The sequence below is a fragment of the Vipera ursinii genome (genome assembly GCF_947247035.1).
Source record: "Vipera ursinii genome assembly, chromosome: Z".
In the NCBI taxonomy this organism is placed as follows: Eukaryota; Metazoa; Chordata; class Lepidosauria; order Squamata; family Viperidae; genus Vipera; species Vipera ursinii.
Window position 1 is genome coordinate 118,168,683 of NC_139517.1, and position 27,641 is coordinate 118,196,323.

At 44.4% G+C, this 27,641-nt stretch overlaps 1 protein-coding gene across 1 annotated transcript in view; it reads left to right on the plus strand.

Moving 5' to 3' along the window:
• Positions 1-27,641, plus strand: part of VIPR2 (vasoactive intestinal peptide receptor 2) — a gene marked incomplete at both ends in the record, with an annotated part of 82,783 nt that overhangs the window by 32,989 nt on the left and 22,153 nt on the right. Inside the window, 3 exons of the mRNA XM_083378629.1 lie at positions 8,091-8,185; positions 20,032-20,173; positions 26,234-26,384. Of these exons, the coding sequence (XP_083234755.1) occupies positions 8,091-8,185; positions 20,032-20,173; positions 26,234-26,384 (388 nt within the window). The remainder of the gene's footprint in view (positions 1-8,090; positions 8,186-20,031; positions 20,174-26,233; positions 26,385-27,641) is intronic.

The window sequence follows — 27,641 nt, forward strand, 5'->3', positions numbered from 1 at the left end:
GCCTCTTGTTGCGGGTGAAGAAGGAGAGTACAAAAGTTGGCTTGAAACTTAACATTAAGAAAACCAAGATCATGGTATCCAGCCCTCTCAATTCCTGGCAAATAGACGGGGAAGAAATGGAGGTAGTGACAGATTTTATTTTCCTGGGCTCCCAGATCACTGCAGATGGGGACTGTAGCCAAGAAATCAAAAGACGCTTGCTCCTGGGGAGGAAAGCCATGGCAAATCTAGACAGCACACTAAAAAGCAGAGACATCACCCTGTCAACAAAAGTGCGTATAGTCAAGGCTATGGTCTTCCCGGTTGCAATGTATGGCTGTGAAAGTTGGACCATAAGAAAGGCTGAGCGCCAAAGAATTGAAGCCTTTGAACTATGGTGCTGGAGAAGACTCCTGTGAGTCCCTTGGACTGCAAGGCGATCAAACCAGTCAGTCCTAGAGGAGATCAACCCTGACTGCTCTTTAGAAGGCCAGATCCTGAAGTTGAAACTCAAATACTTTAGCCACCTAATGAGAAGGAAGGACTCACTGGAGAAGAGCCTAATGCTGGGAAAGGTTGAGGGTAAGAGAAGAAGGGGACGACAGAGAATGAGGTGGCTGGCTGGAGTCACTGAAGCAGTAGGTGTGAGCTTAAATGGACTCCAGAAGATGGTAGAGGACAGGAAGGCCTGGAGGAACATTGTCCATGGGGTCCTGAGGGGTCGGACACGACTTTGCAGCTAATAACAAAAATCTTTTTTTTCTCTATAGAAGTGGGGTCTTGCCTCATTTTTATTTAACTGGAGAGCAGTATTTCACAATCTTGGCCACTTCAAAATGTGTGGACTTCCATTCACAGAATTCTCCAGTCTGCCATGCTGACTGAGGAATTCTGAAAGTTGAAGTTCATACAGCTCCATGTGGCTAAGGTTGAGAAACACAGCTGTAGGGGATCATTTCTCATTATAATTTTATTACTTCAGCTTGTAATGACATTCTTTGAAATGATCAGAACAGAAGGTTTCCAAAGCCCATCCTGGAGATATGACTTCTATGAATATGTCACGTTATATGTGGTTTGCACCTGTAATTCCTTTACTTAATAAATCTTTGAGAAAGTGACATTCTGGCAAAAATGTCTGTGTGCTTTCTCTTGTGAGTTTTGACAGCTATAATAAGTTTATTTCTCCTTTTTTCTCATCAAGATGCATCAGGGCTATCCATGTGTGAACATATGTCATGCGTACATGTCTTATATAAATATGGCAGCTGCCTCTAGGCTTATTCTGAAGGATTTTTTTTAAAGAAAAGAATGATTGTTTCATGAACTTTGTAAATTAAGGGATTTTTAGAAGGCTAAACAGTTGTAAGTTCTCATGGAAGTGGAATGAGTTTGTTCTTCCAGATGGTTTTTGTCATTCCACATGTCTGGAATACCTCCTACTAACACATGTTATGGCCCCTGTCCAAAGCTCCTTCTCAAATAGCAGATCCTACACTTATTGGCCATTGTGAGCCCTTTGAGGTAGTCCAGATAATGAGCACGACAATGAATACTAAGCCTATCTTTATTGTCAGGTTACATTAACAGAATCTTGCAATCTGAATATCCCTTCTGATCCTTACTTTTGCTCTTGAAAAGTAGGGAGGGCCCCTTCTGAGGTGTTTTATTTTACTGTACACCTTCAGACTCGAATTTTGTTTATCAGACCAATCTAGTCTATGGCTTTTCTTCCTGTCTCTTAAGATCATGCCATTACAGAATGAATGGAGCAAAAAAAAAATTAGATGCTAAAGGGCATTTGGGGAAGGCAAATGGCACAATGGGAATTTGACAGCCATGCACAAAGATGCGTTCATTAGAAGGAAAGCTGGTGAAGATAATCTCCTTTAATCCCTTAGGATGGTGTCTGTATTTCATCTTGCTTTTTGTCTTTTTCTTAGGCATGGGAAAAAAGAATTTTTGTTCTATTAGTATCCATGTAGAAGTATAAGAACCCTCAAGATGAGTCTTTCTATTTTTAAACTACTAACTAATTTTTAGAAATAACTTGTGGACTTCAACTCCCAGAATTCCTCAGCACATTGGTCTAATGCAGGGGTCGGCAACCTAAAAAAGGAAAAGAGACACTGGGAACCGGTTCCATCACAAATTAAAAAAAGTGGGAGCCGCGTGCATGTGTCCATGCACGCGCATGCGCAAAATTGCGCAAAACGGTTTTTTGCGCATGCGCGGACGCACACGGCTGCCATTTTTTAAAAAAGTGAGATGGAATCGGTTCCCGGTTGCCCGACGGCGACGGCCCGTCTGCAAAGCTGCCGCTTTCGGCAGCTTTGCAGACGGGCCGCGGCAGCCTCCTCAAAGAGCGGCGCCCCTGCCCATTCCGGGAGGTGCGCGCGTACCTCCGCGCGAACGGGCAGCGGTGCCGCTCTTTCAGGAAGCTGCCGCGGCCCGTCTGCAAAGCTGCCGAAAGCGGCAGCTTCGCAGACGGGCCGCGGCAGCTTCCTCAAAGAGCGGCACCGCTACCCGTTCGCGCGGAGGTACGCGCGCACCTCCCCAAAGGTTTGGGGAGGTGCGCGTGGAACTCCGGTCGTTCGGAGAGGTGCACACGCACCTCTCGGAATGGGCAGGGGCGCCGCTCTTTGAGGAAGCTGCCGCGGCCCGTCTGCGAAGCTGCCGCTTTCGGCAGCTTTGCAGACGGGCCGTGGCAGCTTTCTCAAAGAGCGGCGCCCCTGCCCATTCTGAGAGGTGCGTGCGCACCTCTCCGAATGACCGGAGGTGCGCGCGTACCTCCGCGCGAATGGGCAGCGGTGCCGCTCTTTCAGGAAGCTGCCGCGGCCCGTCTGCGAAGCTGCCACTTTCGGCAGCTTCGCAGACGGGCCGCGGCAGCTTCCTCAAAGAGCGGCGCCGCTGCCCCTTCGCGCGGAGGTACGCGCGCACCTCTCCAAACGGGCGGTGCCACTCTCCATTTGGAGAGGTGTGTGCGCACCACTGCCCGTTCGAAGAGGTGCGCGCGCACCGGGCGGCTGGGAGCCGCATGCGGCTCCGGAGCCGCGGGTTGCCGATCTGTGGTCTAATGCATGAGTTCCTGGTGAGGAAAGCTTCATGTCATGAATGAAAAGAAATCTCACTCCAAAAGTCTCAGACATGAGGCATTTAAAGGGAAACCTACAATTGATCTATCAATCAAATATGGATGCCAATAGGAAGTTCAGTTATTTTGTGAAAAATTATCTGAGTTGTTTTGCCTTTGTTCTGCCTTCATTCTTTGTCTGCGTCCATGTGTTGCTGGCTGAAGGAACAAGCCGAGATAATCTCTTTAAAATCATTATTTTCTTTTGTTTCCTTCCTTTTTTTTGTTTTTCATCCCTGTTTAGTTACTTATTATTCATATACATAAGTTTTGAATTCTTGCTGAATTGGTTGTCTTATTCTGAAAGGATTTTCACTTAGCGCATGCATCAATTTGTTCAGAACTTTACCTGTTTCAAGTAATTCAGTCCTAGAGAACATAGAGAACCAGAGACCATGTACATTTCATTAAATAAGTAGATAAGGATAGTGGCAGCATTTACATAATAGGACATCCACAGAAGTATGGGAGGGTACAGTAGGATTTGATGGGGAAAAACAAAGGGAAACTCACTTAAGTCAACTGAGAGACCAATTCACCACATCTGCATCTCATTACAATAAATAGGAGCAGCAATGCAGCTGGAAAGGACATGGGTTCAAGTTCAACACAATAAAAAAGCTGGTTAACTCCTATGGAGTTTCTCAATTTGCAAAAAAGTTTTGTTATTAGATATTCCGAGCAGCCAAGCTTTGTCAGCATATGGACAAAGAGTGCGGTATCCTTGCAAGAACAATGTCAATGTTGAAACTTCTCAGTTAAGAATATATTCAATCATCAATTAATTTGAGGCTGCACATTGCCCTTTCCCAAACTATCACCCTCCAGTTGAATTTCCAACTAACATTTTTAATAGAATCTATTCCACATGATGGAGTAACCATTATTGGATGATTTCAGAAGTGCTCTAAACAAATGAATGAAACTACGAGGGCAATTTGGAAATAAACCTCCATTTAGTTATCAGTGACAGATATAGAACTTGTACACATTAGAAAACTACAACTTTACATTACTTTTCGACCTAATCGCCATTCAAACTGAGGCACTTGTCATAACGTCTTACAAAGTTTGAAATTCCTTCTACAAAAAAGGAAGGGCGGGGTCTTTATCAATTTGAGGGTGGATGTTGGTTTGTGTTGGTGGGGTGTGGCTGGGGTGTGGCCGGACGATAAAGGAGCATTGGAGCAGGATGCTGCCAATGCTGACTTTGTTCCGGTTTAGTCTTTTGTTTGGCTGCAAGACGAATAAACAACATCACTCGTACCTTGGACGTGTCTGTGGTTTGTCAGCAAGGACGGTTCGTGATAATCTCCTGCCTGAGAATGAAGCCACCCTGTAACACAGTATTGTGAAGCGCATTGTCATAATTGAAGTGATGTGACACAAGCCACTGTTTCATTTTAAAAAATGGTTCATTTTCAATTGATCTAGAGGATGAGTCAACTGCAACACAACTTTCTCCTTCCATTCCTCACTGCCTACTGAACTATTGCGCAGGGCGCCATAGGACAGGCGTCACTATCCCCGCCTATTTCTCGCACATGCTCAAGTGGAGATTTATTTCCAAATTGCCCTCGTACATAGAAGCTTCACAGTATTGCAAGGAACACAACCAGAGGTGTGGTGTTGCCTGCAAGCTTTGTTTTTAGACTTTCTAGAAGAGCATTTGATGAACAACTGAGAAGGAAATAAGAGTGATAAGCACACTAGGATAAATCACTTAAATTTCAACTGGATTGGATTGGATGTGGGAATGAATGGAGGTAGTCTAATTTTTCTCAAGGTGAGATTTCCCTTCTAATGTTTTTAAAATAGGCTTCAGAAAGGTCAACATTAGAAATGCCATATTTTTGAAGAGCAGAGGCCATACTTCTGACATTGGCCCTGACCATATAATATATTCATAACACCATGCCAACGGTGTCAGGAAAGGAACATTCTCCCTTAAACCCAGCCCTGCTGTCAGTGTAAGGACCTCTGTAAATCAGTTTTATGAAAATCAAGAGAGGCTTTTCACCATTTTAGGAACATGAAAACAATTTCTACCTGTACCTGCCATATATTTATTCCTATAAAGAACAAGCTATAGTTAGCTCCATCGTGCTATGGAGCATCTAGAGATGTACCGCAATGAAACTCCTAAATTTGCTCCTGGCAGGATGTGTGGCAGAATTCTTTTTTAATCTCTTAGCAGAAAATGAAATCTATGTGGCTCTTTAGTCTAATCCTACAGAGCCCTTTTAATATTTTCAATATGCCCTGTAATTTAATTCAAATGGCAATTATGTTAAGAGTGTGAATGAAACCAAAGTGTCAAATGTCATGTAACTTGTTCCAGAGAGAAAAATGATACATTCTGCAATTCTAAGGCTTTGTGCACGGAAAGCAATAAATTAACACTTTTTCCCCCACATTAAGCAGAAGTGAGAAATATACTTGAAAAGTAGGGGGAAAATGTCCCGTCAAGCAAAACCTGAGCAAGTTAATTTCAGCATAGTAAATCCAATAATAATAGCAGCACTAGGTACTCTTTTGTGATGCTATACATTTTTAAAGAAATAAAATATTCTTTTTTTATTGAAAAGTTTTAGAATACATTTTAGAATACAAAACCCTCCCTCCCCCTCCCCTCCCCCAAGCCCTCTCCAACCCTCCCCTCCCCCCTCCCCGACTTCTCAGAGCTAAATACAGGGTATAAAAATACAAACAAACATAATCTAAAATATGCAAACAACAATAAAATATTAAATTCTATCGCACTTTAACTCTTAGTAAAATAACTACAAGCTAATTATACATCATATAAATCCGCTACTTATTCAAATGCTAAGTGAAACTTAAGAAATAAAATATTCTTGATTTGAAGTAAATGTATTTTGATTTAAAATAATGTACCAATACAATTGAATAATAGCTTTTCAAACAATAAGCATCAAGCACTATATAAGCTGAAAGAACATTTTCCCAGAATTATTATAGTACCATTTTAGAATATCGGCAAAAAGGTTAGCTTTTTAAAGGATTTTTACTTTAAACATAACTTCTGAGGCTATTGTTCCTAAAGATGTGGTGAGTTACTCTTTCAAATGCTGCAAAATAACAGGAGCAAAACCTCCCTCAGAGTGTCTTGATTCACACAACACTTAACTCCATAAAGTGGTTTGATTAGTTTTGATTTCTGTATTATATGAAACCAGTTATTTTGTGTATATCATAATTTATGGCAAAAGGTGGAATAGGCAACATCACCACCAGATGGATTTGTAGCTGGCTGGCAAACCATACTCAATGAGTAGTCCTCAACGGCAGTACATCCACATGGAGAGAAGTAAGCAGTGGGGTACCACAAGGTTCTGTCTTAGGCCCAGTACTCTTCAATATCTTCATCAATGACTTAGATGAGGAAATAGAAGGGGAACTCATCAAATCTGCAGATGACAGAAGTAGCCAACACCCCAGAAGACAAACTCAGGATCCAAACTTGAACAATGGGCCCTGTCTAACAAAATGAGTTTCAGTGTGGAGAAAAGCAAAGTTTTACATTTAGGCAGGAAAAATCAAAGGTACAAGTATAGATTGGACAAGACCTGGCTTAAAAACAGTAAGTGTGAGAGGGACAGGAGTCCTAGTGAATGATCACTTAATCATGAGCTAGCAGTGTGCAGCAGCAGCCAAAAAAGCTAATACAATCCTGGGTTGTATAAACAGAGGCACAGAATCAAGATCACGCAAGGTATTAGTACCGCTTTATAAAACTTTAGTAAGACCACATCTGGAATACTGCAGCCAATTTTGGTCATCATATCACAAAAAGATGTTGAGAGTTTGGGGGAAAAATTCAGAGAAGAGCAACTAAGATGATCAAAGTCCTGGAGACTAAAACATACAAAAAACGGCTGCAGGACTTGGGTTTGGCTAGTTTAAAGAAAAGAAGAAACGGGCAACATGATAACAGTATTCCAGTATTTGAGGGGCTGCCACAAAGACAAGGAGGTCACATTATTCTCCAAAGCACCAGAGGGCAGGAAACAATGCTTGGAAACTGAACAAAGAGAGAAGCAACCTTGAATTAAGGAGAAACTTCCTGACAATGAGGACAATTAGCCAGTGGAACAGCTTGCCTCCAGAAATTGTGGGCACTCCATCACTGGAGATTTTAAAGAAGAGGCTAGACAGTGGTGAAATTTTGGAAATATGAACTTGGGATGGGTTTCTGTTCTCTGGAACAATTTCTCCTTTCCCCTGTATATGATATCCCAAAGTCTTCTTGCCTTTAGGAATATGCTTAATATTTGGCTCTTCCCCCAAGCATTAGTGGTCAGTTGTGTGAATGGTTGAGCGCTTGGTCACCATTTTACATTTGTATATTGTTTGCTTGTTGTTAGGTGGGTTTTTTTCTTCTTTTTGATTTACTGTGTTTATGTTGTATGGCAGAGGTCCCCAGTCTTTTGGGCACCAGTGACCGGTTCCATGGAGAGAGGTTTTTTCATAGACTAGAGTGAGTATGGTTTCATGTACTGCCTGCATCCCGCAGATGGGGCTTTGCTTGTTTGCGCAAACTGGTTTCTGGCATGCCGCAGTCTGGTGCCAGTCCATGGACCGGGAGTTGGGGACCCCTGTTGTATGGAACCCAGAAGCACACAATCTGAGTTGGGCTGTATTATAAATGTATGACTGACTGACTGACTGACTGACTGAATGAATGAATGAATGAATGACTGTTAGATGGTTGTATGCTGGGGTTTGTCACTTACACAATATTGACCAAGATTCTGGAAAGGACAGTATTTTCTGCCTAAATAGTGAGATGTGCAGTACACAAATTTAATAAATAAATAAATTTCTCCATTTGACAGGTACAAAAGTGTTTTATGTAATATCCATGGTCTACTGTATTTAAAAGGCAATTCTCTTGCTAAATCTTTTCCAAATGTCTACTCATGGCAATTAATTAAAATACATCTTTGCTCCATAGGTTTTCTATGTTTGGGTGAAAGCAGTTTATACCCTTGGACACAGTGTTTCTCTCATTGCTCTGATCACAGGAAGCATCATTCTTTGCGTTTTCAGGTAAGTTTGTTGAAACATTGGCAGGGACTAAGTATTTTGGAACAGTGGTAGAATAGGAAGAGGTAGCATTCTCACTAATCGCTTAACAGGTCCCTTATTTTATTTTTTAAATAAAGCCTCCTTTGAATCAAAATCAGCTCCTGGTGATCTGAAGGACATGACCATGTAGTTATCTTGGCAACAGTATATAAATTGTTTATTGTTATCTTCTTTGGAGAAGGGACGCGGTGGCTCAGTGGGTTAGGACGCTGAGCTTGTCGATCAGAAGTCGGCAGTTTGGCGGGTCGAATCCCGAGTGCTGTGTAACAGAGTGAGCGCCTGTTACTCGTCCCAGCTTCTGCCAGCCTAGCAGTTCAAAAGCACGTAAAAATGCAAGTAGAAAAATAGGGACCACTCCGGTGGGAAGGTAACAGTGTTCCGTGCGCCTTTGGCATCTAGTCATGCTGACCACATGCTGACCACATGCAGACAATCGCTGGCTCTTCGGCTTTGAAACGGAGATGAGCACCGGCCCCTAGAGTCGGAAACGACTAGCACGCATGTGCGGGGGAACCTTTACCTTTACCTTCTTTGGGGGTATTTTTGGACTTCTAATCTTCTATAATTTTAGAGTCTTCATCCAAAATCTTAAATAGTTTGTAGGCTGATACAGATGTTAAGGTTTTGCATTTGTTCAGATGTGTTTAATTGCAACCATTTAATTAAAATGATAAATGGAAAGCAACAGGTTTGCTGCAAGCCAGAGTGCCATTCTGCAGTATTATCTATATTTCTAAAAATTCTTTCGGAACCGAGACAAGCCCTATAGAAATGTAGATGAATATAGTCCTGTGCTTTGCCAGCCCTCTGGAGCCCAGGACCTTGCAGTCCAGCAAAGAGGCCCACCTGCTGAGGCAAATAGGTAACTGGGTGGGGAGATCTAAATGAGGTAATGTGGGACAATCTTATTGAATTGCCTTCTAAAGAAGAGTTGTTTTGAGGCTGGCTGTTGTTGTCAACTCAGCCATTTTCTGAATGGGCAGAGCTTTCCCTCGACAGGCATTTTATGTGAATACCAACATAATTTCAAAATTCCTAATGTATCCAGGGCCTAAAATGGATTTGGAACAGCAGCAGCCATAGACGATTTATTGTTTTATTAAAGAACAGTGCTGATTAGTGAACCTAATTTAAACTGGGCAGTATTATACTGCAGAAAGCTTGTGGGTTCAAGGGCAATTCTAGAGAAGATTGCTAAAGAGAGTTGTTGGGTAAGAGCAAGAAGGGATCACAAAATGAGGAACAGGATGCACTGCAAGACCTTCCCCCTCCTTTGCAAAAGATGTCCCCAGGACTAATGTAGTTAGAAAATGTTCTACCAGTCAGTCAGGCAAGAAGGCAGTGTCAGTCTAAGAAAACGAGGATGGGCAGCTAATATACAGTATATTTAGTCCTTTCTTTATTGTATCTTTAGGATGTAAATAAAAAAGAATAATTAGGAATTGCCATTTATACTTACACAATAAAGCAATAATATAACTTGCAAATATAAACAGTTAAAAAAACAAGGCTATGATATTTAGTAGTAGGAAAAAGAGTTAGCTCTGTAAGGAAGCAGCTTAAAGAAGTGAGTGCTGAAATGCAACTATCTTACTTGTAAAATCAGGTTCCCCTTTGAGGCAAAGGGTGTTCCTGGGACAGATCAGTGAGGAACATTATAGGCAGAGCTTTTTTGTAAAAGAAAAAGGTGCCGGAACTCACACGTCATACAACCTGCCTTGCCTACAAGGTTCCATCTAAAAAGGTGCCGGAACTCTGTTCTGAGCATTCTATGAGAAACAAAGCCCTGATTATAGGATTTGCCAAAAATATGTACCCCCAGCAGGGTCCCCCAAGACATGCAGGTAATCCTAGCTGCCCAGCTAAGCCAACATAATGGCCAACAACAATATAAGATGTTGGAGGTGGATTATCACTTTAGTAACAATGGCAAAGACTGTTCTGTACCAGCCTGCTACCGGCCCTGCAGAAAAGGCAGGGACAACCCCTTTTACAAGAAGGCAAGAGGCTGGAACTAAGCCTACCAAATTTATGGATACAAAAGCAAACAAGACACGAACCATGAAACAGGAGCTATTCAAGCGGTTGCCTTCAGCAAACCAGCCCTCCCACGCATTCCCCTTTTATACAGTTCAGGGCATGGCTTCTCTCTGCCTCCTTCTGAGGTGCCCCATTGCCTTCCTCTGTTTACTCCTGATTGACTGCCTCCTGCGTCGGGCGTCCTTGAACAGGGCCAGCTGTGGGTCATCTTCATCCACGCTGTCAGGCTCACACAGCTGGGTCTGCGTCGTGACCAGGTGGGAGGGGCCTGGCTGAGGGCTCTCATCAGCAAGCTCTCCAACCCCCTCAGCAAGCTCTTCAACACCCCCCCTCCTCTGAGTCGTCCGACCCAACTGCCGAACCCACAGGCTGACCCTGAATCACAACAAAGACATCATTTCATACTGCATAGAAGAAAGCAGTATAAACCATATTTTGCCAAGTAGACCATATGGATAAGCAGAAGTAGAATGTTGTTAGGTAAATAGGTACCACAGAACATCTCGCCATCTTCCATGAGAAAACTTTACAAAGAACAGGAAGCTGCAGTCAGGATGCAGCATGTAGAAATAATCTGTCTCTTGAACAATAGACTGTTCTAGGAGGTTTAACACATCTATTTTTAAGGGAAATTTTTTTGTTGTTTAGTTGCTAAGCCATGTCTAACTCTTCACAACCCCATGGACCATAGCACACCAGACCCCCATCCTCCAGTGTCTCCTGGAGTTTGCCCAAATTCATGTTCAATACATCAATGTTACTATCTGACCATCTCATCCACTGCCATCCTCTTCTCCTTTTCCCAACATCAGGGCCAATGGCCCTCTCTTCTCATTAGGTGAAAAAAGTATTTGAGCTCCAGTTTTAACATCTGTCCTTCCAAAGAAGAGTCATAGTTGATTTGCTTTAGAATTGACTGATTTGATCTCCTTACAGTCCAAAGGACCCTCAAGAGTCTTCTCCAAGACCACAACTCAAAAGCATCAATTCTTCAGCACTTCCTTATGATCCATCTCTCACAGCCATACATAACTATTCTAAAACCCAGCTCTTTCAAGTAAAGGCTAAAATGTTGGCCTTATCCTTTCACAACTATAAAACTATAGTGCCTCCTTGTAACCCTCCAAGGAGAGAGAGAAAAAATAAGAAAGCACATTATCTCATCCCTGCCTTAAAATAAATCACTTTAACAATTCTTTCAAGTTAAGACATAGCCATCAGTTTTTCTTAGTTTTCAGTGAAATTCCTCAAGATCCCTCATTTGTCACACAAGAACTTGCAAAAAAGAGCAATTTTGCATTTTGTTGTTGTTGTTAGCTGCGAAGTCGTGTCTGACCCATTGCGACCCTATGGACAACGTTCCTCCAGGACTTCCTGTCCTCTACCATCTTCTGGAGTCCATTTAAGCTCACGCCTACTGCTTCAGTGACTCCATCCAGCCACCTCATTCTCTGTCGTCACCTTCTTCTCTTGCCCTCAATCTTTCCCAGCATTAGGCTCTTCTCCAGTGAGTCCTTCCTTCTCATTAGGTGGCCAAAGTATTTGAGTTTTAGCTTCAGGATCTGGCCTTCTAAAGAGCAGTCAGGGTTGATCTCCTCTAGGACTGACCAGTTTGATCGCCTTGCAGTCCAAGGGACTCGCAGGAGTCTTCTCCAGCACCAGAGTTCAAAGGCCTCAATTCTTTTGCGCTCAGCCTTTTTTATGGTCCAACTTTCACTGCCATACATTGCAACTGGGAAGACCATAGCCTTGACTATACGCACTTTTGTTGACAGGGTGATATCTCTGCTTTTTAGTGTGCTGTCTAGATTTGCCATGGCTTTCCTCCCAAGGAGCAAGCGTCTTTTAATTTCTTGGCTACAGTCCCCATCTGCAGGGATCTTGGAGCCCAGGAAAATAAAATCTGTCACTACCTCCATTTCTTCCCCGTCTATTTGCCAGGAATTGAGAGGGCCGGATGCCATGATCTTGGTTTTCTTAATGTTAAGTTTCAACCCAAGTTTTGCACTCTCCTTCTTCACCCGCAACAAGAGGCTCTTTAGTTCTTCACTTTCTGCCATTAGAGTGGCATCATCTGCATATCTTAGGTTGTTGATATTTCTTCCGGCAATCTTAATTCCAACTTTTGATTCATCTAGCCCTGCCTTTCTCATGATGTGCTCTGCATAAAAGTTAAAACGGCAGGGCGACAGTATACAACCTTGACAGACTCCTTTCCCAATTTTGAACCAATCAGTGGTTCCGTGTCTAGTTCTCACTGTTACTTCTTGGCCCACATATAGGTTTCTCAAGAGACAAATAAGATGGTCTGGTATACCCATCTTTTAAGAATTTGCCACAGTTTGTTATGATCCACACAATCAAAGGCTTTAGCATAGTCAATGAAGCAGAAGTAGATGTTTTTCTGGAACTCTCTAGCTTTCTCCATGATCCAGCGTATGTTGGCAATTTGATCTCTAGTTCCTCTGCCTCTTCGAAATCCTGCCTGTACTTCTGGTAGTTCTCGGTCCACATACTGCTGGAGTCTAGCTTGTAGGATTTTAAGCATGAGTTTACTAGCATCAGAAATGAGTGCAATGGTGCGATAGTTTGAACATTCTTTGGCACTGCCTTTCTTTGGAATTGAAATGTAAACTGATCTTTTCCAATCCTGTGTTCACTGCTGAGTTTTCCAAGTTTGATGGCAAATTGAGTGTAGCACTTTTACTGCATCGTCTTAAGATTTTAAATAGCTCAGCTGGAATATTGTCACCTCCACTAACTTTGTTTTTGCTCAGCTTTTCTAAGGCCCACTTCACTTCACATTCTAGGATGTCTGGCTCGAGGTCAGTGACCACCTCATTGTGATTATCAGGAATGTTTAGCTCATTCTTGTATAGTTCTTCTGCGTAATTTTGCCGCCTCTTCTTAATCTCTTCTGCCTCTGTTAGGTGCCTGCCATTTTGGTCCTTTATAATGCCCATTTTTTCATGAAACGTTCCCTTCATTTCTCCAATTTTCTTGAAAAGATCTCTGGTCCTCCCTATTCTATTGTTTTCTTCTATTTCTTTCCACTGTTCATTTAAGAAGGCATTTTTATCTCTTCTAGCTATTCTCTGGAATTCTGCATTCAATTGGACATATCTTTCTTTTTCTCCCTTGCCTTTCGCTTCCCTCCTTTCCTCAGCTATTTGCAAAGCTTCCTCAGACAGCCATTTTGCTTTTTTGCATTTCTTTTTCTTTGGGATGGTTTTGGTTGCTACCTGTTGTACAATGTTGCGAACCTCTGTCCATACTTCTTCAGGCACTCTGTCTATCAGATCTAATTCCTTAAATTTATTTGTCACCTCTACTGTATATTCAACAGGGATATGATTTAATTCATACCTGAGTGGCCTAGTGCTTTTTCCTACTTTCTTCAGTTTAAGCCTAAACTTTGCAATGAGAAGCTCATGGTCTGAACCACAGTCAGCTCCTGGTCTTGTTTTTACTGACTGTATAGAGCTTCTCCATCTTTGGCTGCAGAGCATATAGTCAATCTGATTTCTGTGTTGACCGTCTGGTGATGTCCATGTGTAGAGCCATCTCTTGGGTTGTTGGAAAAGAGTGTTTGCTATCACCATCGTATTCTCTTGACAAAATTCTATCAGCCTGTGCCCTGCTTCATTTTGTACTCCAAGGCCAAACTTGCCTATTATTCCGGTTATCTTTTGGCTTCCTACTTTAGCATTCCAGTCCCCCAGGATGATGATGATGATGATGATGATGATAATAATAATAATAATAATAATAATAATAATAATAATAATAATAATAATAATAATAAGTTGGAAGGGACCTTGGAGGTCATCTAGTCCAACCCCCTGCTCAGGCAGGAAACCCTATACCATTTCAGGCAAATGGCTGTCCAGTCTCTTCTTAAAAACCTCCAGTGTTGGAGCATTCACCACCTCTGGAGGCAGGCTGTTCCACTGGTTAATTGTTCTAACTGTCAGGAAGTTTCTCCTTAGTTCTAGGTTGCTTCTCTCCTTGACTAGTTTCCATCCGTTGCTTCTTGTCCTGCTTTCAGGTGCTTTGGAGAATAGCTTGACTCCCTCTTCTTTGTGGTAGCCCCTGAGATATTGGAACACTGCTATCATGTCACCCCTCACCCTTCTCTTTATTAAACTACACATACCCAATTCCAGCAACCATTCCCTATATGTTTTAGCCTCCAGCCCCCTAATCATCTTGGTTGCTCTTCTCTGTACCCTTTCTAGAGTCTTGACATCTTTTTTACATTGTGGTGACCAAAACTGGATGCAGTATTCCAGATGTGGCCTTACCAAAGCATTGTAAAGTGGTATTAGTACTTCACTTGATCTTGATTCTATCCCTCTGTTAATGCAGCCTAGCACTGTGTTGGCTTTTTTGGCAGCTGCAGCACACTGCTGGCTCATATTGAAGTGATTGTCTACTAAGACTCCAAGATCCCTCTCACAGTTACTACTATTGAGCAAGGTACCACCTATACTATACCTATGCATTTGATTTTTCCTGCCTAAATGTAGAACCTTACTTTTTTCACCATTGAATTTCATTTTGTTAGATAGTGCCCAGTGTTCGAGTCTGTCCAGATCCTTCTGTATCTTAAGCCTATCTTCTGGAGTATTGGGCTATTCCTGCCATTTCCCCATCTATCCCCTCATCCAAATCATTAATGAAGATATTGAAGAGCACTGGGCCCAGAACAGAGCCCTGGGGCACCCCACTACACACTTCCTTCCATGTAGATGCGGTTCCATTGAGGACCACACGCTGAGTACGGCCTGTCAGCCAGCTACGAATCCATCTGGTGGTAATGCTATGTAACCCACATTTTTCTATCTTATCAAGTAGTAGGTTGTGATCTACTTTATCAAATGCCTTACTGAAGTCCAAGTAAATTATATCTAAGGACATCATTTTTGGGTGTTAGTTCTATAAGGTGCTGTAGGGCTTCATAGGGCTTCATCCTCTTCAGCACCGATGGTTGGGGCATAGACTTGGACTAGTGTGATATTGAATGGTTTGCCTTGGATTCGAAGTGAGAATATTCTGTCATTTTGAGGATTGTATCCCAGTATTGCTTTTCCTACTCTTTTATTAACTATGAAGGCTACTCCATTTCTTCTGAGGGATTCTTGCCCACAGTAGTATACCTAAAGGTCATCTGAATTAAATTCACCCATTCCTGTCCATTTTCGTTTGCTGATACCTAAGGTGTCAATGTTCAGTTTTGTCATCTCTTGTTTGACTACGTCCAGCTTTCCTTGACTCAAGGATCTTACATTCCAGGTTCCTATGGAGAAAAAATCTTTACAGCATCGGACTTTCCTTTCACCACCAGACACATCCACAGCTGAGCATCCTTTCAGCTTTGGCCCAGTCGCTTCATTCTTTCTGGCACTACTAGTACTAGCCCTCTGCTCTTCCCCAGTAGCATATTGGACAGCTTCCGACCTGAGGGGCTCATCTTCCAGCGTCATATCGTTTTACCTTTTGGTACTGTCCATAGGGTTTTCATGGCAAAGATACTGGAGTGGGTTGCCATTTCCTTCTCCAGTGGATCACGTTTTGTCAGAACTCTCTGCTATGACCTTTCCGTCTTTTGGCTTCCTACTTTAGCATTCCAATCCCCCATGATGATAAGGACATCATTTTTTGGTGTTACTTCTATAAGGTGCTATAGGGCTTCATAGAACCGGTCAATTTCATCCTCTTCAGCACTGGTGGTTGGGGCATAGACTTGGACTACTGTGATATTGAATGGTTTGCCTTGGATTCGAACTGAGATCATTCTGTCATTTTGAGGATTGTATCCCAGTATTGATTTTCCTACTCTTTTATTGACTATGAAGGCTACTCCATTTCTTCTGAGGGATTCTTGCCCGCAGTAGTATACCTGATGGTCATCTGAATTAAATTCACCCATTCCTGTCAATTTTAGTTCGCTGATACCTAAGATGTCGATGTTCAGTCTTGTCATCTCTTGTTTGACCACGTCCAGCTTTCCTTGATTCATGGATCTTACATTCCAGGTTCCTATGGAGAAAAAATCTTTGCAGCATCGGACTTTCCTTTCACCACCAGACATATCCACAGCTGAGCGTCCTTTCGGCTTTGGCCCAGTCGCTTCATTCTTTCTGGCGCTACTAGTACTAGCCCTCTGCTCTTCCCCAGTAGCATATTGGACGCCTTCCGACCTGAGGGGCTCATCTTCCAGCGTCATATTGTTTTGCCTTTTGGTACTGTCCATAGGGTTTTCATGGCAAAGATACTGGAGTGGGTTGCCATTTCCTTCTCCAGTGGATCACGTTTTGTCAGAACTCTCAGCTATGACCTGTCCATCTTGGGTGGCCCTGCACGGCATAGCTCATAGCTTCATTGAATTACGCAAGCCCCTTCGCCACGACAAGGCAGTAATCCATGAAGGAGTTTGACCCTTTTAGCAATCTCAAATCCAGTTAATCCTTCTAAAAGAGCCTTTTGCGATACTGTCATATTTTTGGCCAGAATTTTAGTTTTTTGTGCATTAACTTTAAATCCAGAAACCTTCCACATTGCATTATTATCTCCATCAGGTCCACAACAGACATGAAGGGGAATTTTTAATAATTTAATTTAATAATTTAATTTGTATACCGCCCTTCTCCCGAAGGACTCAGGGCGGTGAACAGGGCAATACACAATAAAAATAGAGTACAAAAATTAAAAAGCCATTAAACAATATGCCCTTAAAATTAATACATATTAAAATTAAAACTATTTATAAAAACCCAACCCCATCCCGTCAGACCAGGCCAGCTTGTTCGAAAAAGAAAGTTTTGAGATTGCGCCGGAAGCTATGAGCTATGAGCAAAGGAGGCAGGTGGGGACCCAAGCACTGTTTGGAACCGCTCAGGGTCCATTAGGCGTCTGGGGCAGTACCATCTCATTGGTTCAGTGACCCCACGACGGGGAGTGGCAAAACGGAAGACCATCCACAGGAGATGGTGATCGGTCCATGACAGGGGTGAATTAATTGGGGAAACCCCCCCCCAAGATCATCTAACCACCGTCCGGATAGAAAAACCAGATCGAGTGTGTGACACCCCCCCCGTGAGTTGGGCCCAGAATAACCTGCTTCAGGTCCATGGCCGTCATGGAAGCCATGAACTCCCGAGCTAACTCAGATGATCCCCCCAGGGATGGTAGGTTGAAGTCACCCAAAACTATAAGTTTGGGGAACTCAACCACCAAACCTGAGAGGATATCGAGAAGCTCAGGCAGGGCTGCTGCCACGTGTCTAGGTGAAACGTACACCAGCAGCAAGCCCAAATGAGCTCTGGGACCACATCTCAGGAGGGACTCACACCCGGCTATCTGGACTGTGGTGGCCTCCCTCACAAGAACTGCCACTCCACCGCCCCTACCCTGAGCCCTAGGCTGGTGCAACACCCGGAAACCTGATGGGCTAAGATCAACCAGGGGGACCCCGCCCTCTGGGCCCAACCAGGTCTCCGTAATGCAAGCCAGGTCCGCATGCTCCTCCTCAATCAGATCACGAATGAGAGGTGCTTTATTCATTACAGACCTGGCGTTAAAATACACGAGCCTGAGCTCAGGTGGCTGCTCATCCTCGCTCCCGGTACCACGTGCTGAAATCAGAGGGTCGGAGCGCATCACCGTTTGAAGACAGCAGGGACGCACCCCCGGGTATTGATGTGGCCCTCTGTTCCTACACCTGCGGCCATTCCCAACCGCCATGGGAATAGATAATTCCACACCCCGCCCTGGGGCCCCGTAGGCCCCCAGCCCAGCCCCCACCAGGGCACGATCAGTCCCTGACCTGGTCTGAGAAATGGTTGGTGGAACCCCCCCTAGTTTCCAACCGAACCGGTAAACCCACCCCCCTCCCTAACCCCTCAAAACATTTGGCTAAAAAACACACCAGGGGCCTCTTGTTAAATTTGGAAGAGGCTCCTGTCCCTGCCCAGCCATCTCTCGGGGTCCCAACAATTGGGCCCGTCATCAAGAGGAAAAATCAAAAGACAGGTGGGTCGCTCCCAGGAAGGGGGGGCACCCCTGAGAGCAAACAAATCCTTGCTAGAGTAGCGTAGTCGAGCCATAATTGTCTATGAGAGTCCAGCACGGCAGACCCATAGTTAATAAGAAGTCTTGAAACAGAGGAAAATAAATGTCCAGACCCCCACACCAACTCTACTGCCACTAGAGTTGGATAACCGCTGAGCAGGCCAGGCCCCATCCTCTCACGACGGTTCGCTGGCCAGGATCAGGAAGCGGAATAGAAAAAACATCCAGGATAAGGCCTACCCCCCATAGAGTTCACACCTCAAGGGGGGTAGTAGATGGTAGTTCCGGGCCACTCTCTCACAGTGGCACTACACCTGGGGCCTTCTGAGTCTTCAAAAGGGAGGGAGAACCAAAGAGACAGTCACTGGGGTAGATATAAAAGCCTGCTAGATGGTAGAATAAGCAGGCGTCCCCGATGTAAGGATTTTAATCCATACCTAAAGAAATTGGGCAAAGGTGGGTATAGCACTGGTTGATGGAGTGCAGGAGCTATAAAGCCCCCTCTGCCAGTCATGATAGATAATATTGCTGTTCCTCACCATGCCACCATTCCACAAGTCGCATTGACCGTACCAACCGCAGCTCTACCGGCTCCGAGAATCAGCTAGCAACAGTCCTAACATGACAAAACCAGCTGGTTGGAGCCGTTACAAGCCGCAGCTCTTCCGGGATCTTCCGGGCCCAACCAGGGTCCTCCGAAGGTCGTCGGAGCTCAGGGAAACAGCTGCAGGTCCCGTTGCCACTCTGCTGAACCAAATCACACATGCCCTTCTTCCGCGTGTCGCTCCGAGCCATAGCTCCAACGGCTCCGAAAAACCACCGGTCGGAGCCATTACGGGCCCAAAACCAGCGGGTTGGAACCGCTAAAGCCATGGCTCTTCCGGGATCTTCCGGGCCCAGCCAAGGCCCCTCCGAGGGTCACCAGAACTCGCAGGGACGAACCTCCGGGTCCTTGGGAACCTCCGCTGCTCCGCTGCTCCTCAGTTTAACGTTCCAAAACGCTCCCTTCGCACGCTGTTTCGGTGAAACTCTCCTCCTCGTTGTTCTAAGCAGCGGCTCCATCGGCTCCGAAAATCAGCTGGTCAGGCTATTATCCGCCGAAAACCAGCTGATGGGAGCCAACCCAAGCCGCGGCTCTTCCGGGTCCTCCGGGGCGAACAACGATCTCACGGAGGCAATTTTAGGTATGGAGAGTCATTCTACAGTTCATTTCAGTTCTCTCCTGTCCTCTCCAGTTCTCTCATTCCATCTCCCCACAAAAGAAGGCAAAAGTCTCTCTCTGTAACTTCCAGGGTCGCCAAAAAGCCGGAGCCCCTCACGGAGCTCGAGCAAGGACGTCCGCCATCTTGGGCATGCGCATGTAATGTAATTTTGCATTTTAGCAACTATTTAATTTTTATGCTGTTCAGATGGAGCATGAGACATCCTGATCCTTCACTGCTAGCTTCAATGTATGGTGCCTCAGGAGTTTCTGGACTAAAAGCAGAGATTTTGGCATTATTATATCTTAACAGTAAAGTTGATGCAGCTTGTAGAATAGCAGAGGGCAAAGCAGAATATAGATATGGTGCTCTCAAGAGCTACACCTACATTATAATCTTTTCATAGTTCTATCAAATAACAGAAGGTAAGTAGAAAGATTTTCAGCTATACTTTGGTTCCAGAAACTACTTTGTTTTTCTTTCCATATGTAGGAAACTTCACTGCACTCGGAACTATATACATTTGAATCTGTTCCTGTCTTTCATTTTAAAGGCAGTCTCTGTCTTAGTTAAAGATGGAATCCTCTATTCCGACACTAGTACAGATAAGTGTTCAGATGTTCATGCTTCTTGGGTAAGTAGTTAATATTACTTAATGTGTTTCCTTTCTAATGATCTTTGAGATGGTTGTAGGTTATATCAAACCTCACATGAGATGAGTACCAGCAAGGGCAGTGAGGCTTTTGTTGGCTTGCTGGAAAAGAATTGGAACAGAGTAAGAGTGTCTATGGAGATTCTTAGTCATCCAGTTCATGGTTGTCCCAAAAGTGCTTTTTCAGGAGGCAACTGGACTTTCTTGTTTTTCTTTGAAGAAATTTCACTTCTCAATCAAGAAGCTTCTTCAGCTCTGTCTGGGTGGTGGGGAATGGAAAGATTTATATTCCTTGCAGACAGAATTATTGAGGCTATTTGGAGTTGTACCTGTGTCCTCAGGGTCACCTGAGTAGTGCAAATGTGCGTGGAGTCTTTTCTGCTGCAGGATGTTTTCTGCCCTGGGTCCCTTCACTGTTGAAGACAGGCAGAGGCTGTTGGGGATGTGTTTTGTTCGCGGCGGGTTCCAGTAAGAAGGAGGACAGCAGGCTTAAAGTTCAAACAGCTCTTTTTATTTGCCTCACAGGAACGAATGGCAAGGGGACAATCTCCCCCTTATATAGGGATGTCAGCAAGAGGCTAGCCAATCCCTGTCTTAGAATGCTTCCCGCCATTTCAGCTCCTTCCAATCCCCGTGGACCATGTGTGCAGCTGTCAAACTCAGCTGTCAACTGTAGCCGCGTGTGGAGCTGTCAACTAAAACCGCGTGTGCGGCTGTCAGCTGTCAAACAGAGCTGACTCGCGAATCTTTGTTAAACAGTATTGATAATCACATATAATACATCCCTTCCCCCCATAAGTAACCATTTAACTTATTTACATTATAAAGGTTGTTTTTAGATGTCCATTTGGCCTACCCCTGGGGTTTCAGCCAAACGTAGTCTCATAGGTATGCAGGCGGCTTTCTTTCTCGGTTGGAGCGTCAGAGAGGTTGGTACGTCGCTTTCTCCCTGGGGAGGGAGATAGTCTCTCTGCCGGCTCGGCTTCCGGGCTTGTTGGGGTGCTTGGCATTTCTTTGGGGTCTGGGCGGCTCCTGTTCCTTTTGGGCGGTGTTGATTCTCCGGTGTTTGGGGTGATGTAAATGGGGTCTGCTGCAACTGGATCTGCCGCCGGTTCAGGGTTGCTCAGTCCTCGTTTTCTAAGCTGGTCGAGGTGTCTCCTCATCTGACGGCCCCCTTCCCCCTCAACCAAATAAGAAATTGGTCCCGTGCGTAGAATAACTGTCCCAGGCAGCCATTTGTCCCCTTGGCCGAAATTCCTAGCCCAGATAAGATCACCTGGGTTAAATTGTCGTGGTAGGGGTGGTAGCTCGGGTGCAGTAGTTACCCTGTCGGGGTGGAATCTGTTCATCTTGGTTGTTAGTCGACGCCCCCAGCATAATTCTGCCGGGCTCTTGCCAGTAGTTGTGCAGGGGGTTGAGTGCTGTGCGAGCAGGAATTGTGCAAGCCGCTGGTGCCAGTCTCCTGAGATGATACGCCACCAAGAGTCTTTGGTGGTCCGTACCATAATTTCTGCAAGGCCATTAGTCGCTGGCCGGAAGGGAGCCGTGGTGACGTGCTTAATTAAGTTGGATTTGATGAAGATCTGGAAAGTAGCAGAAGTGAATTGCGGGCCGTTGTCGGATACAATAACGTCTGGGAGACTGTGCGTAGCGAAGAGCCCCCTAAGCACTTGTATTGTGCTGGCTGAGGTGAGAGTCCTAACGGGGACGACCTCTAGCCACCTGGAATAGCTGTCCACTACTATGAGGAACAGCTGTCCTTGGAAGGGTCCAGCATAATCTATATGGATTCTTGCCCAGGGTCTCTGCGAGGGCTCCCACTTGTGCAGCGGTGCATGGGGGGGTCCTGGTCTGCATTGCTGGCATGGGTAACAGCCTGCAACATAATTCTCAATGTCCCTATCTATACCCGGCCACCATAAATAGCTTCTGGCCAAGGCTTCCATTTTAACTATGCCAGGATGACCTTCATGTAATGTTAAGAGAGTTTTGGTTCTAAATTTTTCGGGAATTACTACCCTGCTTCCCCATAAAACACATCCCTGGTGTGTTGAAAGTTCAGTTCTTCTATTGTAAAATGCTTGTAAATCGCTGCCTGGGCAGTGGTTTTGCCAGCCCGAAGTTACCCATGCTAAGACTCTGCTCAGAATTTTTTCAGAGGCTGTAGCTGATGCTATGTCTTTAACCTGAAGAGGGCAATCTGGTAGTTCGTTGATGGCTAGGATTTGTCCCCCCGGAGCAGGGTCTGGGTCGTAACCAGGAATGGGAAGCCTACTTAACCCGTCTGCGTGACACATTTCCCTACCTGGTTTGTGTATTAATTTGAAGGTATAAGCTGACAGGAAGGTGGACCACCGCAGGACTCTCGGGGACAGGATCTGGGGGGTTTGCTTGTTGACTGTAAAAAGTCCTAATAGAGGCTTGTGGTCTGTGAAAATCGTAAATTCTCGACCATATAAATAATCATGAATTTTTTTAACCTCAGCGACAATAGCAAGTGCTTCCTTGTCAATCTGGGCGTAATTTCTCTCTGCCTTAGTTAGGGTTCTGGAATAGAATGCTATGGGTTTCTGGTTTCCCCCTTCCTCTAAATGGCTGAGTACGGCGCCAACCCCATATGGTGAGGCATCGCACGCTAAGCATAGGGGCTTGTGCTCATTGTAATGGGTTATTGTTGAATTACTGGACAGTAATTCTTTTAGTTCCTTGAAGCACGCTTCATGGAAAGAGGTCCATTGCCACGGTGTGTTTTTATCTAACAGTCTGTGCAAGGGCTCTGATTTGGCTGCTTTGTGATGAAGGAATGAATGCTAAAAATTTAAGAGCCCTAAAAAGGCTTGCAATTCTGCTTTGTTCTGTGGTGCTGGTGCTTGTTTAATTGCCCTAACCTCTGATTCAGTGGGGTGAATTCCCTGAGCATCTATGCAAAATCCAAGAAACTCTGTGGATTTAACTCCGATGGAGCACTTTTCTTTTTTTAATTTTAACCCTGCGGCTCGGAATCTGTCTAAAATGGTTTCTAATCATCCTGCTAGTTCTGCCTCGATTTCTTCATTGCTGGCAGTGTGCTGGCAGTGATGTATAGAATTGTTGGCCCCATTGGTAGGGCATTCTTGATGCTCGTCACGGGTGGCCTCGTAAGCTTGGATCTCGCTGAGTACCTCAGCGAGGCTTAAGGTCGGCTTAGCGACTGTCTTCCTCTGGAGTCTCCTGTCTGAGAGTCCGAGGACGATCTGGTCCCGGATCCTGTCTTCTAGGTCCGGGAAGTGGCACCATCGTGCGGCATGTTGGACGGCCGAAATGAAATCTTTGGCCGCTTCGTCGGGCCTCTGAGTGCGTTGGGCGAACCGGAGACGCCAGTAGAGCTCTGACCGGGTCGGCACGAAATGCTTGTTCAGCATGTCCGTTAGTTCGGCATATGGCACGGCACTGACAGGGTCAGGATTGCAGAGGCCAGCCGCGACATCGTACACGGGTGTGCCGCTGAGGCAAAGTAGGGCCGCAGCTTTCATGCGGTCATCTGTTATCCTGTTGAACAGCAGGTACCCTTCGACTTGGCCGAGGTGTGATTCCCATCGTTCTGGGTATTTTAGGTCAAACTCTTTGATTTGACCGACTGCTGCCATGCTATCCTGGTGTTAACTGCTTCACAATAGTACGGGAATTAATTCCCCTTAGTGACTTCGCTCGGTGACTAGTCAGCTCGTGACTTCGCTCTATTGTCGTGAAGCAGCACCACCTTCATCGCCAGTTGTTTTGTTCGCGGCAGGTTCCAGTAAGAAGGAGGACAGCAGGCTTAAAGTTCAAACAGCTCTTTTTATTTGCCTCACAGGAACGAACGGCAAGGGGACAATCTCCCCCTTATATAGGGATGTCAGCAAGAGGCTAGCCAATCCCTGTCTTAGAATGCTTCCCGCCATTTCAGCTCCTTCCAATCCCCGTGGACCATGTGTGCAGCTGTCAAAGTCAGCTGTCAACTGTAGCCGCGTGTGGAGCTGTCAACTAAAACCTCGTGTGCGGCTGTCAGCTGTCAAACAGGGTTGACTTGCGAATCTTTGTTAAACAGTATTGATAATCACATATAATACAGGATGAGTCTGTGTTGTTTGCATCTCAGGATGAAGCACAAATGGCTCCTGTAGTCTGCAATGTTTTCTGGAAATCCATTTGTACTCCTGCACCATTCGAAGGGTGTACATCCCAAAGTGCATAGCTAAATGTCTATGGAGATTCTTCCATTCCTCACCATCCAGTCAGAGCTGAAGAAGCTTCTTGGCTGAAAAGTGAAAATTCTTGAAAAAAAAACCAAGAAAGGCCAGATGCCTCCTGAAAAAGCACCTTTGGGACAACAGACTAAGACTGCAAGGGGGAAAAGTTATCTATTCTGGTAATGGCTTCCACTTTGCTTTTGGGAAGACAGCATTAGATGCAGCTGATATGCAGATTGATATAATTAAAATTAAGGTTCTCCTTCCTCAACCTTACATCTTGTAAAGAGATAGAAACAAGAAGTTGGAATGGGATCTGGAAGCCTTTATTTCAGGTTTAATAATTGTAAAATCACTACTGGCTAGTGCAGTGGGCAAAATGCTGCTCAGTTCTGCATCTGAAACTTTGATCCATCTGTCACTGAACTTGCAAAATCTTCCTAGTCAAAATGCGTTTTCTAACTTCCTAACAATGAGTGGTGCTAGAAATGGGAAAGATAATTTGAATATTTTTAAAAAATGAATAGTGATATGTGTGAGTGTGTGCATGTAGTTTTGCCTGTCAACACCAGACAATATTAATCTGTCAAGCATCTTAACTTTTGAAATTAAGAAATAAAGATAACAACCCTTAGCATGCTTAGTTTGGGAGGGATAAACACAATTCTGGTGAATACGAAGGGATTTATAGTGAAACTTGCTTGCAAGAGTGTCATAACACAGACACACCCAAAGGGAGAACTCTCAGAGGGCATTGAAGGATATGATTTCAAAGATGTTGCTACTCAGTATGAAACTCTTGTCTTGATGGGGAAGACAACTTGAAGAAATATGGCAATTAAATACTTAAGTGCAAAATTTCAGTTTCTCAAATCCATGGATATTATGATTCCATTCTTTTCTGCTTAGTTAATAGGAACTGAGGATGTTGGTAACAAGTGGAGGCGTTTTAGTCTTCAGCATGATGCTTCCTCATATGTAATCCCTCTCCTTCCCCCGTTAATTAAATCGTGACGTGGCTTTTCACAAAAGTGCTCTGTGATAAAAAAAATGTAAAACAATGGATCACCTTTCATATTTTGCATGTTCAGCCTCATACAAGTCAGACTGGAGTGACTTGTCTTGGCTAATTTAAGAGGGAATATTCTCCTTCTCCTCCCCCCTCCCCCCATTTCTGATTAATTCTTCAAAGTCCTATCTTGCTGGCCTCGTTGTAATATGGTCCATGTGTTAAAAGATCTGCAGCAACGAATCACTTATGCTGTGCTCATTCTGGTTTACTTATACAATAGTCAAGCAAAACCTTTCAGTTTTTCCTCAGGGTTGTACATTCCATGAGCTATTTTTTGCTTCTGGCACAGCTGCTGTAGAATAAACTAACTTTAAAAAGGGATGGGAACATGTTTCCCAAACCAAATTGCTCCTGATTAATGGGTGGTCTTAAATACCTCTGCCCTCTCCTGATTCTCAAAGGAGGTGACGTTTTTATTCCTGGGCCTTTTTGCCCTGAAATTTGTGAGAAAGTGTGAGAGAGATTTCATTATAAAGACAAACACAATATGATGAATATGCCACTACTTTAGGAGGTAACAACCAAGTACATCAGTCTCAAACCTGGTTTTGAGAAGCACTTGGCATTTGCATTCATTCATTGGATTAAGTCCAAAACAGTTGAAAGAGGCTGTTTCAACCCATCAATAGCTAAATTCATGGAAGGAGAAATCTCTTGTCAAAGCTTGTATCTATCAAAAGAGCTTTTAAACAAAGGAAACCATTTACTGTATTACAGCAGTTTCTTTGCATAAACATTTCATCTTTGATTTGTAACTTTTAGGTCGGCTGCAAGGCTAGCTTGGTATTTTTCCAGTACTGTGTAATGGCCAATTTTTATTGGCTCTTAGTTGAAGGACTTTATCTCCACATCCTCCTCATGATCATGTTCTCTTCTAACAGACACTTCACCATGTATCTCCTTACTGGATGGGGTAAGAAGGTCAATACAGTATCTCTGTTTTTTATTCCCTCAAGAGACTTTGGTATCCTACTTAGGACCTCTAAAACAGGGGTGTCAAACTCAATTTCATTGAGGGCCGCATCAGCATTGCGGTTGCCCTTAGGGGGCCGGGTGGGTGTGGCCTGGGTGGGCGTGGCCTACTGGGTGGGCGTGGCTAGAGTGCGTATGGCCTACTGGATGGGCATGGCCAGCTCTACATTGTTGGCATCAAGGGTGCCTATGGGGGCCTGGGCAGGAGTGGGACAGATCTGGGGGTGTCTGGAGGAAGGAGGGTCTCTGGGCCAGGGCCAAGGCAGTGGGGGCCGTTCCCTCACTGTTTCCAGGATGGCTTCACGGGCCGCATAAAACCACTTCGCGGGCCGGATCCGGCCCCCGGGCCTTGTGTTTGACATGTCTGCTCTAGAATGTGAGACTTGGCAAACTCCATGTTCTCTGTGCTGGTGGTATCTGTCCCATCTTTGACCCACTGTTGTTTTGAAAGTTCAGGCACATGCAAAAATACTGGAGATGCATACAGAGCTCTTGCTCCATGACTGATGGGATTTATATAGTTTGATAGGTCACAAATTTTGTAGTCCTCTGACCTTAGTGCTTGGACTACAGGTAGTCTTTGGCTTTTGACCTCAGTTGAGGCCAAAATTTCTGTTGCTAAGAAAGACAGTTATTAAGTGAATTTTGTCCCATTTTATAACCTTTCTTGACACAGTTAAGTGAATCACTGCAGCAGTTAATAACACAGTAGTTAAGCGAATCTGGCATCCCCATTGCTTTTGTTCATCAGAAGGTCACAAAAGGTGATCATATGACCTCAGGACACTACAATCGTCATAAATATGAGCTAGCTGCCAAGCGTCTGAATTTTGATCACTTGACCATGGGGATGCTGCAATGGTTGTAAGTGTGAAAAATGGTCATAAGACAATTTTCAGTGCTGTTGTAACTTCATTAAACGAACTGTTGTAAGTCGAGGACCACCTGTACTTGGAGAAACAACTATAGAACTCCTATAGAGGAGCACGAGAAAAATTCTCAAGTGAAACCAAAACCATGCTGGAAAGAAGAGTCAGAGTTGCTAGGTACGATAAAGTCTTGGCCTAAATCGAGTAAACTTTAATTTTCCAGAAACAAAATCAGGGAGTCATATTGAGGCACATTCAGTGAGCGTTCCCAGTTTCACGACACCCTGCACAGCTGCTTATAGTTATATAGACAATTCTGGATGCACAGA